This window comes from Diospyros lotus, chromosome 1 (genome assembly GCF_014633365.1).
Source record: "Diospyros lotus cultivar Yz01 chromosome 1, ASM1463336v1, whole genome shotgun sequence".
In the NCBI taxonomy this organism is placed as follows: domain Eukaryota; kingdom Viridiplantae; phylum Streptophyta; class Magnoliopsida; order Ericales; family Ebenaceae; genus Diospyros; species Diospyros lotus.
The window spans coordinates 19,815,133-19,836,145 of record NC_068338.1 but is presented as its reverse complement, the minus strand read 5'-3'; the positions used below and the strand labels follow the sequence as shown (position 1 = coordinate 19,836,145).

Sequence of the window (21,013 nt, the reverse complement as noted above, 5' to 3'; positions counted from 1 at the left end):
AAGCAGCTGCTTATCTGGCACTTGTTCAACCATTAGGCTCTACTCCTAGTCCTGACACTGGTAATAATGGGGTAATTACTTCTCTTTCCACCTCACCTAATGAGATTGAACCTATTGTTGAACCATCTAACTCAAGTGATAGCGAACTTCCTATTACTAATTGTAAAGGAACTAGAGCTCGCACAAAGCACCCTCTATATCTATTTATATCCTACAAAAATCTGTCTCGTAGCCATAAAGCTTTTCTTACCAACATAAGCTCCATTCCCATAACAAAAATAGTATTTGAGGCATTAAGTGATGAGAACTGGAAGAATGTTCTGAATGTAGAGATGCAAGCACTTGAAAAAAACAAGACATGAGATTTGGTAAGCTTGCCTAAAGGGAAAAAATTCGTGGGATGTAGATGGATATTCATAGTTAAATATAACTCAGATGGGTCATTAGAAAGATATAAAGCAAGGTTGGTTGCTAAGCGTTATACGTAACATCCAGCATCGAGCGGTAAGAAGGACCATATCAACTTACCCTAATGGGCCTACGCGAACTTCACAGGAGTCATCCATCCTTAAGCTTCCCCAGGTTAAACACGTTTAACCCGGGAGTTCTTTTCTTACATTCAGTCTAAAAGGTATTCAGTTGGTGTTGTTTCTTTCTTTACTTATCCTCAATATATACTATCATTCTTTGGGCTTTTGGGGTATTACATTCTCCCCCCTTGAGCACATAACGTCCTCGTTATGCGACCTTACAACCGATCACAGCTCTCCCCCCCTTTGGGGGCTGCCATCCTAGAAGCTTGTCAGGAGTCGCTCCTTATTCAAGCCCTTATGCCCCGGCGCCACTCCCCGCCCTCATTGGATCGCCTTCTCCAAGGGTTGGCTCTGATGCCACCTTGTAACATCCCGCATCGAGCGATAGGAAGGACTGGATCAAGTTAGCCTGATGGGCTTACGCGAACTTTCCAGGGGCCACCCATCCTTGAGCTATCCTAGCTCAAACACGCTTAACCCTGGAGTTCTTTATTCACATTTAGCTCAAAAGGTATCCAACTGGTGTTGTTTCTTTCTTTACTACCCTCGATATATGTACTAGCTTCTATAGAGTCATTTCTTAGACCTGATCTTGGGCTCTCGGGCTTCTCTAGAGTCCTTTCCTGTAAGCATTGTATCAGATAGAGATAGTACCCCTAGGAAGTTTGCGTAGGCCCATCAGGGTAAGTTGATCTGGTCATTCCTATCGCTCAATGTGAGATGTTGCAAGTGGTATCAGAGCCGACCCTTGGAGAAGGTGGTTCGATGAGGGTGGGGAGTAGTGCCGGGGTGCGAGGACCTGAACAAGGAGCGGCTCTTGACAGGCTTCTAGGATGACAGCCCCCAAAAGGGAGAAGATCTGAGATCAGTTGCAAGGTCACATGACGAGGACGTCATATGTACAAGGGGGGGAGAATGTAATACCCCGAGAGCCCGAGATCAGGTCCACGAAAGGACTCTAGAGAAGTTAGTATATATATCGAGAATAGTAAGAAATGAAATAACGCCAGTTGGATACCTTTTAGGCTGAATGTTAATAGAGAACTCCTAGATTAAGCGTGCTTGAGCTAGGATACCTCAAGAATGGGTGACCACTGGGAAGTTCGCATAGGCCCATTAGGGTAAACTGATCTGGTCCTTCCTATCGCTCGATGTGGGATGTTACATTATACCTAAACCTATGGTGTATATTACCTTGAAACCTTTGCTCTGGTTACAAAGATGACCACGATAAGAATATTGTTGTCTCTAACAGCTAACCTTAGTTGGAAATTGCAGCAATTTGATGTGAAAAATGCCTTTTTACATGGAGATCTAGAAGAAGATATCTATATGGAAGTTCCACCAGGATTATGTTCAAGTGTAGGAAAGGATGTTGTATGCAGGTTGAATAAGACATTATATGGCTTGAAGCATTCTCCAAGAGCATGGTTTGGAAGGTTTACCAAAGCTATGCTCAATTTGGGATACAAACAAAGCCAAGGTGATCATACTCTGTTTATAAGACATTCTATTTTCGGAAATGTAACTATGACATCATAATGATAGGGGATGACTTGGAAGGAATGAAAAATCTGAAAAAATGTTTGATAAAGGAGTTTGAAATTAAGGAGTTAGGAAAATTGAAGTACTTCTTGGGTATTGAAGTGGTTTATTCTTAGCAAGGGATTTTTATATCTCAACAGAAGTATATCCTTGATCTATTAATAGACACAAGCATGCTAGGGTGCAAACATGTTGAAACTGTTGAGATTTGTGATATTTTTCTTTAATTAAAGTTGGTTTAATTTTTTGGTTTTTTTATTTATGTCTCCATTATTATATTTTCTATTATATTTTCTATTTGTAACTGAAGTTTGGCATTCATTTTTGGAATGCAAAACATCCTGCATTTAAAGTTTTATTTATAGCTTTTCAGTTTTATTTGCTTAATGCTATGTATTCAAGTCCTATATAAATAGGACATCATTTCTATCCTTTGTAGTAGTGTAAGTTTTAGTGCAAGCTTTCATTTCAATAAGAAGTTATTTTTCTCCCAATTCTGCTTTTCTTCTTCTCACATTTTTCTTTTTTCTATCTCTTTGTCTAACATAACATTGAGACTTTACCATTGCTTCCGTAATACCTTCTTCTATTTTTTATATTTCAACAGTGGTATCAGAGATTAAAGGGCTGTGATTTTGTTTGAGAGAAGAGAATTCTAGTTTTATACTTTACAGTATGTCTTCTAATTTTGGTGTTTCCACTCCTCCACAATTTAATGGTGACAACTACCAATTTTGGGTTGTTAAAATGCAATCCTATCTCAAAGCACTTGGCCTTTGGGAATCTGTTTTGAATGATGCTGATCCTCCACCATTGGTAGCAAATCCAACCTTGAATCAAATAAGACAACATGAGAAGGAGAAGTCAAAGAAGCCCAAGGCTTTATCTTGTATTTATGCTGCTTTATTAGATCCCATTTTTGCAAGGATTATTGATTGTGACACGGCCAAGAAAGCTTAGGATAAGTTGAAAGATGAGTTTGAAGGAAGCACAACGGTGAAGACTGTTAAATTAATAACTCTCAAAAGAGAGTTTGAGATGCTGAAGATGAAGGATTCAAACACTGTGAATGAGTACACTACCAAAGTGATGACTATTGTGAACCAAATCAGATTAGCTGGCGAAGATTTTCCAGATCAAAGGGTTGTGGAAAAAATAATGGTAAGTGTCCCTGATAGATTTGAGTCGAAGATCTCAGCCATAGAAGAGTCCTGTGACTTGACTACTCTCTCTATAGCTGAGTTAATCAGCAAATTACAACCCCAAGAGCAAAGGGATGCAATCCGTAATGAGGAGCATGTTGAAGGTGCCTTTAATGCCAAATTCAAAGGCAAGAAACCTGTTGCAAGGGATGATAGAAAGGCAATCGAAGATTAGGGAGCAAGGGAAAAGGAGCATCAAGGAGGGGAAAATTTCCTCCTTGCTGTTTCTGCAAAAAGACCAATCATGCTAAGGAAAATTGCCGGTACAAAAACAAGCAAGTCTACCATTGTGATTATTGTGATAAGAACGGTCATACTGAAAAGTTTTGCCATGCCAAGCAAAAACCAATCATCCCAATAGCCCCCACAGCAAGCTAATCGTGCAGATGATCAAAAGCAAGAAACAACTTTCTTGTTTATGGCTTCTCATGTTGTTGAAACAGATATAAACTCATGACTTATTGACATGAGTTTATAAGGACCACTCACATGGCTAAAAATATCAGTCTTTTTAGCCAGATTGACAAATCTATAAGGACAAAAGTGGTCCTTGGACATGGAGAGACGGTACTAGCTGAAGGCAAAGGTAATGTCATCATGCATACTAAGCAAGGTGAAAAGAAAATCTCTAATGTTTTATTTATTTCAAGATTATCTCAAAACTTGCTTAGTATTGCTTAGTTGATGCATAGCAAATTTTCTGTGTTTTTCAAAGATCGTGTTTGTACTATTTATGACCCACAAGGAGTGGAGATAGCAAGGGTCAATATGGTTGACAATGCATTCTTTTTGAATGGTGAGAAACTCTCCAAGTGGAGATAGAAGTTTGGTAGGAAGTTTGCTATATTTGATGACATCCAAGCCGGATTTAATGTTTGTTGCAAGTATGCTCTCAAGATATATGAATTCTCCTAGTGAAGTTCATTTTGGTATTGCTAAAAGGGTGCTTAGATACATAAAGGGTACTCTTGATTTTGGAATTTGGTTTGAGTCCATTGGTGACTTGAAATTGATTGGATATGCTGATAGTGATTGGGCTAGTTGTGTTGATGATTCTAAAAGCACTTCTAGTTATATTTTTTCTCTTGGCATTGGGGTTTTTTCTTGGAACTCAAAGAAGCAAGAAGTTGTGGTTCAATCCACCGTCGAAGTTAAATATATATTTCAGCAGCAAGTGCTGCAAATCAAGCAATATGGCTTCGCAAATTGCTTGGTGATTTAGGATATGAACAAAAGGAGCCTATGGAATTGTTTTGTGATAACAAATCTGCTATTGCTATCACCTTCAATCCAGTACAACATGGTAAAACAAAACACATTAAAGTCAAGTTTCATTTGTTGGTTGAAGCAGAGAAAGAAGGCGAGATCAAGCTCACTCATTGCAATTAAGAATTTCAGCTTGCTGACATCCTCACAAAAGCTTTACCGTGTGGTCAATTTGAATTTTTACGTTACAAGTTGGGCTTAACAAAGAAAAATCTCAAGGGGTGTTGAGATTTGTGATATTTTTCTTTAATTAAAGTTGGTTTAATATTTTGTTTTTTTATTTATGTCTCCATTATTATATTTTCTATTATATTTTCCATTTGTAACTGAAGTTTGGCATTCATTTTTGGAATGCAAAACATCCTGCATTTAAAGTTTTATTTATAGCTTTTCAGTTTTATTTGCTTAATGCTATGTATTCAAGTCCTATATAAATAAGACTTCATTTCTATCCTTTGTAGTAGTGTGAGTTTTAGTGCAAGCTTTCATTTCAATAAGAAGAAGTTATTTTTCTCCCAATTCTGGTTTTCTTCTTCTCACATTTTTCTTTTTTCTATCTCTTTGTCTAACATATCATTGAGACTTACCATTGCTTCCGCAATACCTTCTTCTATTTTTTATATTTCAACAGAAACCCCTATTTAACCTAATCATCGACTTGGTGACAACCCAAATGAAACATCAACAGATAAGAGCCTCTACCTAAAGTCAGTTGGGAGGCTCATCTATCTGTCACATACCAGGCCAGATATAGCATATGCTGTTGGAGTTGTTAGCTAATTCATGCATAATCATAAGAAGGTACATTTGAAAGTAGTGCATCAAAGTTTGCATTACTTAAGGGTACATCAGGTAGGAGAATCTTGTTTAAAAGACGACAAGAACTAACTCTTGAGGCTTATACAGATGCTGATTATGCAAGGTCAATGATTGACATGAGATAAACATCTGGGTATTGCACATTTTTAGGGGGAAATATTGTGATTTTGAGGAGTAAGAAGCAGAGTATTGTAGTAAGGTCTAGTGTAGAGGCTGAATTTAGGTCAATGGCTCTTGAGATTTGTGAGATTTTATGGGTAAAAATAATCCTAGAAGATCTGAAAGTCAGGTGGAAGGCTATTATGAAGCTATATTGTGATAATAAGTTAGCTATTAATATTGCACACAATTCAGTACAATATGACCGAACTAAATATGTGGAAGTTGACAGACATTTTTTAAAAGAAAAACTTGAAAGTTGTCTGATTTGTACACCATTTGTGTTTATAGGAAATCAGCTTGCAAATGTACTCATTAAAGGGCTTCCTCGTGCAGTTTTCCAAAAGATAATCAGCAAGTTGGGAATGGAGGAAATCCATTCATCAGCTTGAGGGGGAGTGTCGGAAGATAATGTCTATTTCTTAGTTTTATCCGATGGTTTTTTATCTTATTGTTTTTATCTTTTATTTGGTTAATCTTATCTTGTTGTTATGGTCAAACTTTGATCCATAAGTGGGCTGAGTCCTGATCCTTATTGTTTTGTCTTTGTTTCAGATTAGGTGGTTAGGTAATGTCTTATTTTTAAGGAAGTGGGTTGTTGACCCTTAAAACTGTATATATTAAGTCTTATGCTATAGGAAATGAAATACACAATTTTCTTGCTCAAGTTCTATCACACAGCCATATGACAGACCTAGAATTGAGAAGCAATGAAAAATGTTTACAGTAGGCCTCTTCTAGTGGCCAAGAGTAGTCCATTGTGCATCTGGAGTGCTCCGTTTCAAGAATTCCATATATATGATGGATTTAATTCAAGATTTGTAATAAAAAATCAGGGAAATTGTTTAGTCCTCTCTGTTGAGTAGCCGAAAGAACCAAGAGAGTATGACCGTAGCCCAGTTGCATATCTGAAGTTAGATACGCCTAATATCACCTTGAAGGGGTTTTTACGGTTGAAATTTTATACCACTTGACAAAGCCAATATTTGCAAGAGTGCTACAAAGAAGCAGTCAAGTATGATTGGGTAGAAGGCTCGGGTATCCTGAAAAGAAATAGAATACTATTGTTTAAATACTTTGGCATCCTAAAGTTCCTTAGGTATGTGAGGAGAATCAACATGAAGTATGTTAATTTGGTAGATGGACACACAAGTAATGTAATCAGGGCAGCTAATGTAGTGGCTTAATCTGGCCATGTATTAAGCAGGCACGCCGGATAACGCATTTGGACAGAAAGATAAAACATAAGCATCTGCCCGTGTGTGCATGCACACACACTACAAAGAATATAAATAAGTAAGCAGGAATTTTTATCCCCCAATTAGACTCATTGCAATTGACTGCAAACCTGGGAGGAAAGCAGCAACTTGGCGCTTTTGTGCCAAAGAGAACCTGTAAACATTGGGGCAGAATGTTGTTATCAGAAAACCAGAGTATCCATATGGAATAGAATCTTAACACCTAAAGATGGATTCAGCTTTGTTAATTGTATCCACACAATCATATGCATGTATAATGGACAGATCGCACGCTTAAAATAACTTTAAATTGGATAGTAGAGCTTACAGTTTAGCATGGTGACTGGGAGAGCTTATGCAAGAACTTTGGAGATGTAGCTCAAAATATTTCCATATTGACCTGTATGTTTTAGTCAACCTTTCTCAAAACTTGTAAGTGATATAACATCCTATAATCATCGATGTTATTTTGTTTTCACTTCACATCATTATTCATCAAGCTTCTCCTTAATTCACTGTGGCTGCTTTTAGTGCCTTTTCATCTCCAACTCATTCCTGATGGTTGATACAACCTAACAGGACCCTCCTTTATCTGGGCTTGGGATCATCTGTAAATCAAAATTCAGAGCCTTGAGTTTCATCTCCAACTAGTTAAGGCATGGTTTTCTATTCTTGTGAACAAGTTTCGTTTTTGAAGTTCCTTATGTACAATAATCTGTACATCCATTCAGATGATTAATAAGGGATCATTGGACATTACAAATTGTGTCATTATATGCAGGTATGTTATTGGCTTTCCTATCACTATAGGCTGCATTGACCCCTTGTTTTTCCCCGTTGACAACAGCAGCAGAAACAACAATTACAAGCCTTAAAAGCCATTATATCCTATGCCGGTGATTAAGGGTTTTTCACCAAGTTTTCTTTGGTCTTCCTCCATTTTTGCTACAAACTCTCTCTCTCTCTCCCCCTCCATTGATCCCTCATGTGAAGACCGGAATTGGTTACGTAGGAGGATCTTTAGCTCCTCCCAACTCCAAAGTCCCCTTCTCCGTCGCTCCCATTGATACCAAGCCAAGGCTCCTCCTTCGAAACACAATGTTGCCATCTCGAGTTTCTCCGTCTTTGTCAATTGATTCACTTCGAAATACCTTTTTGCCTGAAACAACCACTCATCTGAGTTGTCTCCGCTGAAGATCAACATCTCTAATCTTGTGTTACAGACTTCCGACCTCCAATTTCTGTTACCCACCTCCCCTTTTTCTCTACTTCCACTTTCAATACTATGGAAAATCCCAGAATTCAAAATGGATTCTGGCGTGGGTTGCTCCATTGTTCCCTTGCACTTCCTCTCCTTTTCTTGTTCCTCCCATTTCAATCGCATGAGGTTGAATTGCTCTATCATAATCCCCATATTCTTCTCCAAGCTCTGCATCCACTGCATCTCCGATTTCAGCGAGTCCAGCCCACTGTGCAATCCATCCAACTGCCCCTCCAAGTCTCCTACTCGCTCAGTGAGGTTTATCACAGGGGTCGATTTTTCTACTCAGATACCAAATGATAGACTACTGATGGTAGTCTAGCTTAAATTACTGAGAATAGAAGGAAATTACAAGGCTAGAGAATTACAGACATGGAAGAAAAATGGACTTTCGAGAGGTCCACGCTCTCCCTCAATTTTCACCAAAATATTACCTACCTTCTACTCTATTTGCTTCCAGATTTACAGGTTGTTAGCACCCCCACCCCTCCTCAACTGAATCTGTTACCTGCACATGCCCCCCCTTGTTCGCTCTTCCCATTCTACCAACTGAATTTGTTGTTTGCACATGCACCAAGTGGTCTTCTCCCATTTCAGTATTCCCACTCTGCCCTTGTTTCTTAAGTCTTTGGTATCAGAATTTTATGGGCTGCCTATTAACATTTTACTAAGTGGATAGCTTTTATTGTTGACCTACCAGATACAAAATCAAATTGGTTTTTGAGACCTTGGTTTCTCTCCTTAACCATTGCACAATTTCTCTCTCCCAAGTTTTTATAGTGTAGCTCATTAGATTGATCACCCTATAATTTTCACAACTTTGAACATCTTCTCTATTCTTATAAATAGGCACCAAAGTATTGCTTCTCCACCTATCAGGCATTGTTTTTGATTTAAGGATCACGTTAAATAATTTTGTTAACTAAAAAATACCCATTTCTCTGTGCATTTCTGTGCTTCTCCATTACTTATGGATTAATTAACAAATGGTGAAACATGTAACAAGATGAGGTACACCATGAAGTATGCAATTTGTTGACAAGATTGCTTTAGTTGACGAAAAAAAGAAGGGATGGTTGACTGATTTCCCCTATTTCTCATATTTTTCACTAATATCCTATAAGGCGGCATAACATCAATTCTTTATTCATCTCATGGGCCCATGATGTTCACTTATACTTTAAAAAATGCTCTAATGATGTTTTAACATTATTATCTACAATGTCATCTGGATTGGACATTAACTTGTCTAATCACAGTTCAAATCATACAATCATCTTGGGGGCCCCCAGCATCTTATACCATGATCTTCTAATAAAAAGTCTGGCTAATGTCAAATTTAGTCATGCTACAATGCATCTCCATGAATATTAACTTGAATTCAAAGGAAAAATGACTATAATCTCACAAGACTTACAAAGCACCTCCTCCTGCTGGGCCAAATGCCTTGGAAACAGACATTGCAGCCATAGAAATCCCATTAGCAGCTCCTCTTTGATGTTGAGGCTGCCATTAAATATTACATTAAAAACTGGATTGTTATCAAAATACACGTTTATGTGAAAATAATTGTTCTCAGTATAAGAATTGAAATGAGTGAAGAAGCATCTAGCTGCATGAATAATGGTATAATAAAAAATAACTTACCACAGCATTGTTCAACAAAATAAATATTCCGGTGACTAGAGATACCTGCGTCGTCGTAGTCAACAAAGTATTTAGTAAGAAACCATTTAGTGAGGCACAGCATAAAACACATAACCTGGGACTAACAAATCAAAACCCTTTTAAGAAATGAATGCTCAGGCATACAAGCATTTTATAGTCAAATAAGCAACAGAAATACAAAATTCTTCTCATTAACTGGTTCATATTTCTATTTTTGCTGGCATGAATTTCTTTTAATTCCCTCCACGTCCCATTTTATTCCAGTTTACCATTTTACATAAACAGCGGTGAGTTGGTTTCTGATATGAGAATGATGAAAAAAATTAATCACACTTGCAGGAATTATGGTGCACTCATTTTCAAATTAATGCATCAAGTGTATGATTAATTAATTTTTCTCTAAATTAATGATCAAATTATATGCTAACGTTTGCTTTGAGTATAAAAGCATACATGACCTTTGTTCTACATGGACCTAGCACTAGAATGAAATGCATTTTATAAATCAAATCCATCCAATTCTAGATCTATATGTTCAGACAGCATGGGTTCACATTGAAAGGATGAAATTTTTTTATGCAACTGAGCAACAGTTGAGAAACTGTGGACAGCATATGCCAAGTAGGTATATATGATGAAGCCAGCACTCACTTTGTATTGTTGTTCCTACTGGTTATCCAAAACCTAAAGGATAATTTCCTAATCCACACGATAAATCTAACACAAGTGTCCTTTCCTAGAAGGGAAGTTTGTATGGTTTTCTTTCACTTAAAACAAGTATCCTTTCCCAGAAGGGAATCCTGTGCGGAGTTCTTTCATTTCTCTTTTCTTTTCTTTTGTCCTCTTGTTTTTTCTACACTCAGCAAAATACAACCTAGAGCAAGCTACTCATGAATGTTGTCTCATTGAAGCATGCTATATTGGAATTTTGATAATTATCTAAATCTTCAAGCAAAGAAATCCTGGAATATTTTCTTATGCATAGCAGTTTGAGTTCTTTAATAGGTAAGCTGCCCAGACACAACACCCCCTCTGATTTGTTTTTAGTGAAAGAAGTCCTTGTACTTTTTCTTTATTGAGAGGGCACCACTTCATTAGGTTTTCATACTGTAGAGAGTAAAAAATGATAGCATAAAAGATAAATATAAATTCTCTATTTAACAACTTAGACTTTTAGATGATATGGTGGTTAACTATTTCACATGGTATCAAGGCAAGCAAAGATCTCAAGTTCAGACCTCATTGCTAACCCACTATTTAAATTGTGATACGTGTTTAGTCTAGTTATGCAATGAAGCCTGATCACATGTGAGACGGTATGTTGAGAAGTAAAAATAATATTATAAAAGATAAAATTTAACCTTTTATTTAACAATTTAAGTTTTTAGATGGGATGGTGGTTAACTATTTCACATGTACAAATGCCGTTAATTAAAATAAGATTAAATAAAATTAAACAACTTGAAGAAATATCTCTATTTAATTTAAAAATGAAAAAAAAAAAATACAACATTCATTGTCCTAGGTTTGAAAATGCCCATTGCTGGTGGTTGGGTGGAGAGAGAGAGAGAGAGAGTTCCTACTAATGGTACTAGGTGCCCATGGCTGATATTCATACAAGGGCAATTCAATATGGGAAGTTCCTACTCGAGAAACTTAATTTTTGATTTTCACGGTCTACTTGGTACCATCAGTTGATGAACATCGACGCTTTTTAGTCACAACAATTGACAAGCAGTGTAAATTCGAGAAAATTTTGAAAATACTATAAATTTCTAAACTATTTAACAAAATGCTACACTTTCCAAACAATTTAACAAATAATTACGAAACATTCACCTAAGCATTCCAAGTTGGAAAATGGGTTCCAACATGGATTTCACAAGAGCAAAACCCACTATTGGCAGTAGCAAGTTTCAAAAGAACTTGCTGCTAGCACTAGCGAGTTCCTAGTACCCCAACCCTTAATCGGATTTTGGTTAGCTGCCCCAGTGTGTTGCCTCTAAGTAGTCTTTATACTTAGAAAAAATTCAGATATCTTGAATATCATGTTTATACAGGTGTTTTTCATCTATTGGATGTTACTTCAATGCTTAGTGCATCCAATCCAAACCATTGTATCTTGTTACTTGGAGTAGCAAGACCAACTTCAACTCACTACTCCCAGTAGCGAGTTCAGTTCAACTTTGCCTTTTTCATTGGCACTTTTGCTTAGTGAAAAATTTTAGGGAATTTGCTACTAGTAGTAGCAAGTTCAAGATAGCCAAAAATTTTCTAAGTATAAAGGCTACTTAGAGGCAACACATTGGGTAGCTTACCAAAATTTGGCCAAGTATCGGGCTCAAGGAACTTGCTACTGCTAGTACCCAGTTCTTTAAGAACTTGCGACTGCTAGTAGGGGGTTCTGCTCTGCTTGCATGAAATCCATGCTGGAACCCTCTTTCCAGGTTAGAATGCTTAGGTGGATTATTTGTAGTAGTTTGTTAAATTACTTGAAAAGTGTAGTATTGTTAAATAGTTTAGAAATTTATAGAATTTTTAAAAATTTCTTATGTAAATCCTTATGAATGTTAGAAAGACAACAAATGACTTAAAGAAGCTGAATGAGAAAAGCAAGTATACAAGATAAAGGGTGAATTAGAATTTCATGTGTGAGGCATCCTGGGTAACCAAATTTTCAGGATGCTCATTTGGTGTATTAGCTTGCTTACAATTGAAGATTCAAGATTTATAAACATTGATTAGAGGGGTCTGGGTTTAATTATGTTACAATTGCTTCACGTGGCCTTTATTTGTTCTAGAAAGTTCTTAGAATTCAAGTTTCAGAATTTCTAGTTTGGAGACTATCCTTTTTTATTTTTTCTCTCTTCACTCATACATATCCAAGTTAGTCTCCAAATTACTCCTAAGACGAAGAGAGTTTTTAAGACTGATTGTGGCACCCTATCCCAATCCTGATACCCAGGGTTCGCCATAATGCCACACTTGGCATGTGCTAGCGTGGTCACGACTTGCCACAACCTAGGTACTGACCTGTAACGCAAGGCCCCATTTTCTTGGCCTGTGTTTGGGGGTACTTTTATAATTTCTCAAGTGTAAGACTTGCCCCACATCTTGTGTCCAAAATTTCCACTTCCACCACATTGAGTGTTTTCTCTCATTTTAGCCCCAAGGGGCCTCTAGCCAATGCCCACAAGCACTCTCCTTCCATTAGGCAGTCAAGAATGCCTTCTCTATTTATAAGCATCCATGGGAAGAATGTGTGGCTAGGGTTGTGACATGTCACTCATCTAATATACATGTAAAGATAAACACAATTTACTAGGAAACTCTAGAAATATCTACAATATCTTACTCTTGTTTAGAATATCTTCTAGGGATCCTAGAACCTTCTAAAGAACTCTAATGACCTCAAGAATTTCTAGATCCTTCTAGTACCATCTAGAATATTCTAGACACTTCTACAATGTTGTAGAACTCTGGAAGCATATAGTATTCCCTAGATTTTTCTAGATATCTCTAGAAATTCCACATTCTTTTGGCTCTCCTCTACACTTTAGGTGTGATCTCTATTTTAAGTGGCTAAGGTCAACGCCTATTTATTCAACTTGTGACACACTCCACAAAGCTAAAGAGAGAAATTCACACTTTCACCCAATGTAGAGAGAAAAGCTCCCAAACTATCATCCTTTCTAAGGAATACCTCATTCTATTTCTAGGATGATTTCAAATCAAACTCTATAACCCACTCTATACTCAAACTCCATACTAATTCTAGAACCTTCCTATTAAATGCTATCTTCCTACCTACCCTAGAACATTCCAGAATATAGGGTATACAAGTAAATACTCTAGAACATATACTAGAATAATCTAGATATTCTAGATCCCTCCAACGTGGTTCAGGTTTTCCAAAAAACCCTAGAATCCTTTGGAACCTTACAACACCTAGAAGACTAGAATAACACAAAAAGCCCTAGGACTGTCTAGAGATTTTAGGACAAGTCTATGACATTTAACATCCATTTGGAATCGTCTAAGACCCATCTAGAATAATCCACAAGGACCTATAGCCTTCCACAACCTTCTAGGTAAATTTAGGACTTTACTCATTACGCCTACATCATCTTCAAGCATGAAGGTTTCCTTCCTTAGCCATCTTGTATATTGATGCATGCCCTTCAGTGTGAGCACAAGGTCCTATGTGGCCTTGCGTAATTGAGTATCTTGCTAAGCATGTCCACTGTTGCATGTTGTCTTGCCTTTGCATGGCCCAAGTGTGTCACTCCTTGTTGACATTTGTCCTTGGTGGCAGTATAGTTTTCAAAGGCATGCCTAGGTGCTAAGGTGTGTGTCTTTTGAACCTATGTGATATACTTTTTTTTAGTTTGATGGACTTAGTAAAATCTAACTAGTATTAACTAGAACAAATTAAAGGACATTTGAGAAAACAATAAAGCACCCGGTCATTTAGTTAACTACTATTGGTTATCCGTTATTTATGATTTTATAAGTTTACATATATCTCTTTATAGGTATATATTAAAAATAATGATGTATAAATATTTTTATCAGATATTTTAAATGTGCGCCTAGCATCCAAAAGGCTTGTGCCTCGCACCTAGGCTCCAAGCACTCTTTTGCCTTGAGCCTTTGACGAGCATCCAATGCTTGTTGAGTATCCTAGTCATGACTTGATATGCCCTCTAAGCTCAATCTTCCCATAACTAGTCACGTCCCATACACAAGTTGCCATCCAAATTGGTAAGGCATGACAGTAGGCTAACCCTCCGGAAGCATCATTCCACACAATACAAGGAAGTCTCACACACATGGCATTGAACCCAAACACACCAAAGCATGCGTCTCTCTACTCATACCAACAACATGCTCACAATGAATACACATAATTACATAAATTATGTTAGAATGCACAACAAGCTGCCATAAGGCATTTCATGCAAATGCCAACATGCAAGAATCATAATCATGCACATACCTAATTCCTTTAGCTTTCTCTCTTTTATCCTCCCTTGCTCTCTACCGCTTTCTCACTCAAACTATTGGAGAGATTCTCCTTGTTAGGACCCTAGGTTTCGAATCAGGGTTTCTTGTCAATAGTCGTGGAGAGAGAGAGAGAGAGAGAGAGAGAGAGAGATTAGGGAAATTAGAGAGAAAATAGAGGGAAACAAAGAATGGATAGATAGAAAATTAGAGAACTTGAAATCAATTCATTCATAATATATCAGTACCAGGTGGTATAGCCTTATATATGGCTATCCTCAACAATTAATTAGTTACATTTGTAACTGATTCTCCTAGTAGCTTATAACAGTTGCAGTAGTTTGTTGCCAACTATTGTAACTATAATAATTACAGTTAAAACAACTTCAATTGCTTTTTGCTATCTCCTAATTTTGCTAATCACGACACTTCCTCTACTTTCTTGTGCTAGAGTTGAATGTCTTGGCCTATGGAGCTTCCTAAGTAACTAAAGTTGTTTGTCATGCCTTGATTACTCCCCAAATTAGCATGCAACCCTTAGCTTTCTACCAAACACCCTTGGTGTTAAGTTAGCTTTCCCCGAGCCTCATGAACTTGGAAGCCAAGGTACCTAGCCGCCACCACTGACAAAACCCCCCATCATTGGGGGTTTTGATTCAATTGTGAGAGTACGGATCAAATCTGACTAAGTTGAATCATGGAGATAAGAGTTATTAGATCCCCTACACAATGAGAGGCTCTGACGATCTTTGAAAGTCATCTCACCTTAGCAAGAGATTTGACACTAGATCTGATTTTGGTTTTTTCTAACACGAGTTATTGTGTCAGTTCTCTAACAATAGCAGTTCCAGTTTTCTAACAGAAAATGAAAGATAAGTTCATTATGTCTTTGAAAAAATTAAAAGTTCGTTCAAAATTGAAACTAAGATAAAAGTTCAGTATTTTTTTGGAAATTTAATAACTAAGCACTTCAAAAATCCAATGGCTGGATTTCTGCCAACACTAATGCAACCTGACTTTTCAAGTTCTAGCTTTTCTTCTACCATCTTTTAAGCCTTAAATCCGCAAGCTTTTGCTTACATACACTCAGCTCAAGGTGAAAAGTTCCAACTTCCAGTTTTGTAATGCCATCTACCAATTTGGTTGTTTGCCTTGCTCGCTTTTCCAAAATTATTAAACTAAGAAGTCATCATTTCACTAACTCTTTCAAGCATCAGCATCTTTTAGCACCATTATTTGATCTTCCCATTACAACAACAGCAAATTACAAGTCTTAATCCCACATGTACAAACATTTCACCAATCACTCTTTTTTATTAGAATATTTGTTGGTTTGAGAACATTCTTCTATTGATTATATATTAAATTAAATCAAACCAAAGTTGAGCAAACTAAATATTTGAAATTAATTCTCTCCTTAAATGTAAAAAGTACTTCAGTTTGAATTGAAAATGTAGAAATTCAAGAATTGGTCAGGTGGGCTGCATATACATAGGGAAACTTAGATAAGCTAAAAGCATGGATACATCTTTTATCAGAAAGACACATAAAAGAATGAAAAGGTTATATGTTGTTTCTCAATCTTGTTTTGATTAACTATGGTAGTTAAAATTTTTACTTACCGACAATGTGTTCCTCAATATGGATGCAAGGTTAATTGCCATATGAAGAATTAAACCTGATAGCATTGCTATGTAGGGATAAATTGATAGCAAAGGAATTGATATAACCTGTGAGAGAGAGAGAGAGAGAGAGAGAGAGTTGATTACAATCCAATACTTATGTGAAAGGGAAATTGTATAACTTGAATATGATGAAGTTCAAGATTGTACCGCTGATAGCCGTGTAACTACAAGTGGCCCAAGCATCTTTTCAATTGATGGATACAATAATAGCTGAAAAAGTAGAAGGCCAAAACCTAACAGAAACCAAGACAAAAATCAAAGGAGCAAACAAGGAAAACATCTTGCAAACACAAATAAACCTACTAATAGAAATGAGTTTTCATGATCTTTAGAATATTTATTTCCTATCAACAAATATATTTTAAAACTCGTATAATACAATCTTCATCACACATCCACATTTAAATTTAGGAGCAGCAGGGGAAATTCAGATAAGGTGTGTCAACTTGCAGCCTTCACAACTAACCCAATAGTAAAAACATGACAATGCAACAATCAACTTCTAAAGCAGTTAAAACATAAAAACGAAAGGTGATCTAGTGATGCAGACATCAACACACTGACAAAGCACTTAAATCTGTCGGTTTAGTAGTTATAACACGCCTTTATAGGTGAATATACATTTCATACTTGAAATTCCAGAGGACATATTTAGGCCTTTCATGAAGTGAGCAAAGATTAAGATGAGAAACCAAGGTGTCAAAAAACCAATTTGGTTTTATGCCAGGTGGGCCAACAACAGAAGTCATATATTTGCTGAGATGCTTAATGGAAAGGTATAGAGGTAAACAGAAGGTTTCACATATAGTCAGTGTTCTAAAAAGCGCTAGGCGCTAGTCGGGTGCCAGGCTGGGGCCTAGCGCCTAGGCGGGGCCTAGGGGGAGTCTAGAAAACTGCTATTTTTTTTTATTTTTTAAATTTTGTAATGTAATTTGATGTTATTTTCAATTAAATCAAAGTTGAAAAGCATTAATAATGCAACATAAATCAATAATAAAAACATCAATATACTATAAGCAAGCAGCAGATTTTTTGCAAATATTATAGAATATATATAATTAATAATTAAAATTAAATATAAATCTAATAATTATATATAAATAGAAAAGAAAATGAAATAAAATAAAAAACATAAAAAAGAAACCAGAAACACAGCAAACGCACAACCCACAGAGAGAGAGAGAGAGAGGGAGAGAGGGAGAGAGAGAGGTTACGAGTCGACGAAGATGGAGCTTGCCATGGCGGAGATGGGGCTCGACGGCGAGGACGGGGGTGGGGGCGACGACGCTGAGGCAACGAGGACGAGGAGGACGCAACAGATAAGAGGCGGTGACGATGAAGCTTGGCGGCGAGGATGGAGCTGGACGTAGCAACGGCGGTGAGCTACTGGCGGGTCGATGAAGCTTGGCGGCGTTGAGGCAGCAACGTTGAGGTGAGAAGAGAGTGAAGAGGGGGAGACGCTAACAGGTTCGATTTATGATTTAGCAAAAAAAGCCCTAAAAAGCCCTAGGCGCGTTGGCCGACTAGGCGTCGCCTGGGCGCCCAAGTCGGCCGTTTACTCGGGCCGGTGCCTAGGAGGCCCGACTAGGGCAATTTCAGGGCGGCCAGCGGCCGCCTAGCGGCTAGGCGGGCGCCTAGCCCGATTTTTAGAACACTGCATATAGTGTTTATAGATCTAGAAAAAACTTATGATAAAGTTCCTAGAGAAGTCTTATGGAGGATTTTAGAGAGAAAGAAGTCCAATTGCTTATACATAGGTTATTAAGGACATGATATGAAGGCAAGTGCATTAATTACTGGCTACCAAATGAGTGTTGGAACTGGCATGATTCGATATGAAGTTGACCCATTTTTGTGCAAGGTAGCCAAATGAGTTTGCTCTCTTTTGTAATGACTGAAGTTTAGGTAGGATTATGTAAAATTCTTCTCTATTACTTCTGCAACATGGTTCACAGCCAAAATAATCCCTCCCACAATGGTCCATATTAAAGTAGAGGGAATGACCACGTTTAAGTAGGTCGAAATCATGGAAGCAGTCAGCTTGGCATGTCCACAGAGTTCAGCTCTGAACTAATGTTCAAAAATTTCATCAATAACTCTCTTCTGCTTCACATTGTACTTTTTTGGAGGACACTAGAAACCACTATTCACATCACTAGGGATGTCACCATGAAAAGTATTAGACAGCGCTCCAACCAAGAATTTATACCTATGTTTTTCTCACCAATGCAAAGGTGAATGGTTGAGAATTTGAAGAACAAAAATTGGGAGTTTTGCAATTGAAAACAATGAATTCAAAGGCTTATATTCAATTTGAGTGGAATGGCTGAATGGTGAACGGTAAGTTCATCTATCCTAGGCAACTTGCTATGGATATTCCCAATAGAGTTCATGAGGCTATGAATGTGAAAGCAATAACGTGCTGTTGGAATCAATGCAAAACCATTTGTGTCAAATAGGAAGCTCCTTCAAAATGGGCCAAGATCAATATGATGGGTCTTTGGTAATGGAACTCTAGAATGCTGGAATGGATAAGCTTATATAAAATTAGAATGGTGAATGCCTGGTTGGCTTATGGAAGTGTTGGCTAGGCTATTGGTATAGATGTTGAATTGTGGATAATGTGCATGGACGAGAACTCTCTCTCTCTCTCTCTCTCTCTCAGTTTTTCTCTTCTTCTTGCTTCTTCTTCTTCTGGACTTCTTCTCTTCTCCAGCTTCTCTTCTTCTTGTCTTCTTCTTGTTCATCAATTCTCCATCCTCAAGTGGTGCCTTGCTGTCCCGCATCAAATTTGGTATCAAAGAAAAACTCAATTATGAATTTTCATCAGCTTCCATCAGTTCTACATCACCGAACCATCATTGTCATCAGCACATAGCAACGGCTGCACAACAACATTCCTTCATCAACAGCCACACAGAATTCATCAAAACCACCATCACCCATATGACCTTTAGTTACATGAGTATACAGAAGACAACACTAAAAGGCCTTCCAACCACTATCCCTATGATTGGGTGTTTGAGTAGTCTAGTCTAAATTCACAAAATTGAGGGTGAGTTTTTATCCCGACCAGGGAGAATGATAGGGATATTTTGATGTGCTTTCTATTTTGATTTTTAAAATAAGATTTGGATTAGGTTTTATCTAATATTCTGTTTTGATTTATCATAGTTGTTTACATGATAGCATTTTATTTCATTTAGTGATTAGATAGAGTTAAATTTGATTTTAGAGATTCTAATCATATTTTGATAAGTTGTTATTAGATAGGTTATCTTTTTATTGCCTTTAAATAGGCAACATACTATAACTTTTTATTCAGCTTTGGATGATTGAATAATATGATTTCCTCTTCTCTCTCTCTAGCTTGGCTTTTCTCTTCTTCTTCTCGTTGTCTTCTTCTTAATCAATTCTTTGTCATCAACTATCTGCAATTCATTATTGTCCCACATCACTAGGGGTACTGGCTAGATCCAGGAAGAGTATTGGGTCACCTTGTACAAGTGTTGGACTTTAGGAACTAGATGTACCGTCTAGTTATTGGCTAGAATTGGGAAGGGCATTGGGTCCCTTCTTGCAATGATGAATCCAGACCATATTGTCATTGAAATATTTGTTGAGATGTTGTATGTTTATTGTTGGTGATACCTGTTATTACATGGGAAATGTTGGTGAATCTTTGACACTGAATGTTGTTTTATTATATATATGAAATCTTCATTTTGAATATTGATTTATTAGGGTAACCATCACTGAGCTTTAAGCTCACCCCTGTTCCAACAATTTTCAGGTGAACAGGATTAATTGGGGCTAGGTGTGGACTAGAACCGGAGGATTTACAAGTGTACTCAGTTAGGCTAGCTTAGATTTCAGTTATTGTTAGTTAATTCAATTATGTGAACTTTAAGGATTTATATGGAATGTTGTTTTGGTTATTTCATTTATGAACATTGGTTATTTTCCTTAGTAATAAACTGGATGAAAGCGTAGGCTTCATGAACTTTAAGTGTTGACTTAGGGTTCAAGGCCAATCACACAACCCATAGAGGGGTGTGTGATAAAAAAGAAAGAGGGAGATACTTATTAATAGGTAAGAGTAGTACTTTAATACAGGTAAGAGTAAAAATAATAATATGAAAGCTATAGTTACCACTCTCTCCAATAGCTTAATCTTTTAGAGGAGATGGGACTCCACAATCTAAAATGGAACCAAAGCTCTAGTTCCAATAGGGGTTATTCTTATATATTTATCCCATTTATTCATGTGCTTGTTATGCACTTTTGGTTCCATGAGTTAGTGCACCTTCATTTAGACTACCCATGTACAAGTTGCACATTCAAAAGTTCGACTTACATTATTAGACCCTCTTCCTAGTGGCATAAAAATTTTGCAAAGGTAACTTAGCATAGCATGAGAGCTTTCATTCACACCTTGCTATGTGTGCTTCTCCATTATAATTATGTTTGTTGTGCATTCTCATTCTGTGTTATTACACCTTAAGTTTAGTGTGCGCATGTGCATGTATAAACATTGCACATGCACAAACTAAAGCTTTAACAAAGTGACAAACCAATACAAAAACCCCAGAAGGGGTAGATTCCCTACTACATAATCATTGATCGTGCTCAG

The 21,013-nt window shown here is 37.1% G+C and overlaps 1 protein-coding gene across 9 annotated transcripts in view; it reads right to left on the bottom strand.

The window, feature by feature from the left end:
• The window catches only part of LOC127798213 (probable peptide/nitrate transporter At3g43790), a 94,958-nt gene that overhangs the window by 3,670 nt on the left and 70,275 nt on the right, over positions 1-21,013 (bottom strand). For 7 of the 9 annotated variants that reach the window (XM_052331667.1, XM_052331606.1, XM_052331675.1 and 4 more), the window contains 5 exons: positions 16,528-16,613; positions 16,318-16,425; positions 9,671-9,715; positions 9,441-9,529; positions 6,873-6,916 (listed from right to left, as the gene is read on the bottom strand). In XM_052331667.1, coding sequence (XP_052187627.1) covers positions 6,873-6,916; positions 9,441-9,529; positions 9,671-9,715; positions 16,318-16,425; positions 16,528-16,613 — 372 coding nt within the window. Of the gene's footprint in view, positions 1-6,872; positions 6,917-7,090; positions 7,371-9,440; positions 9,530-9,670; positions 9,716-16,317; positions 16,426-16,527; positions 16,614-21,013 lie in introns of all 9 variants that reach the window. The other 2 variants (XR_008022353.1, XM_052331645.1) reach the window with 2 other exon arrangements.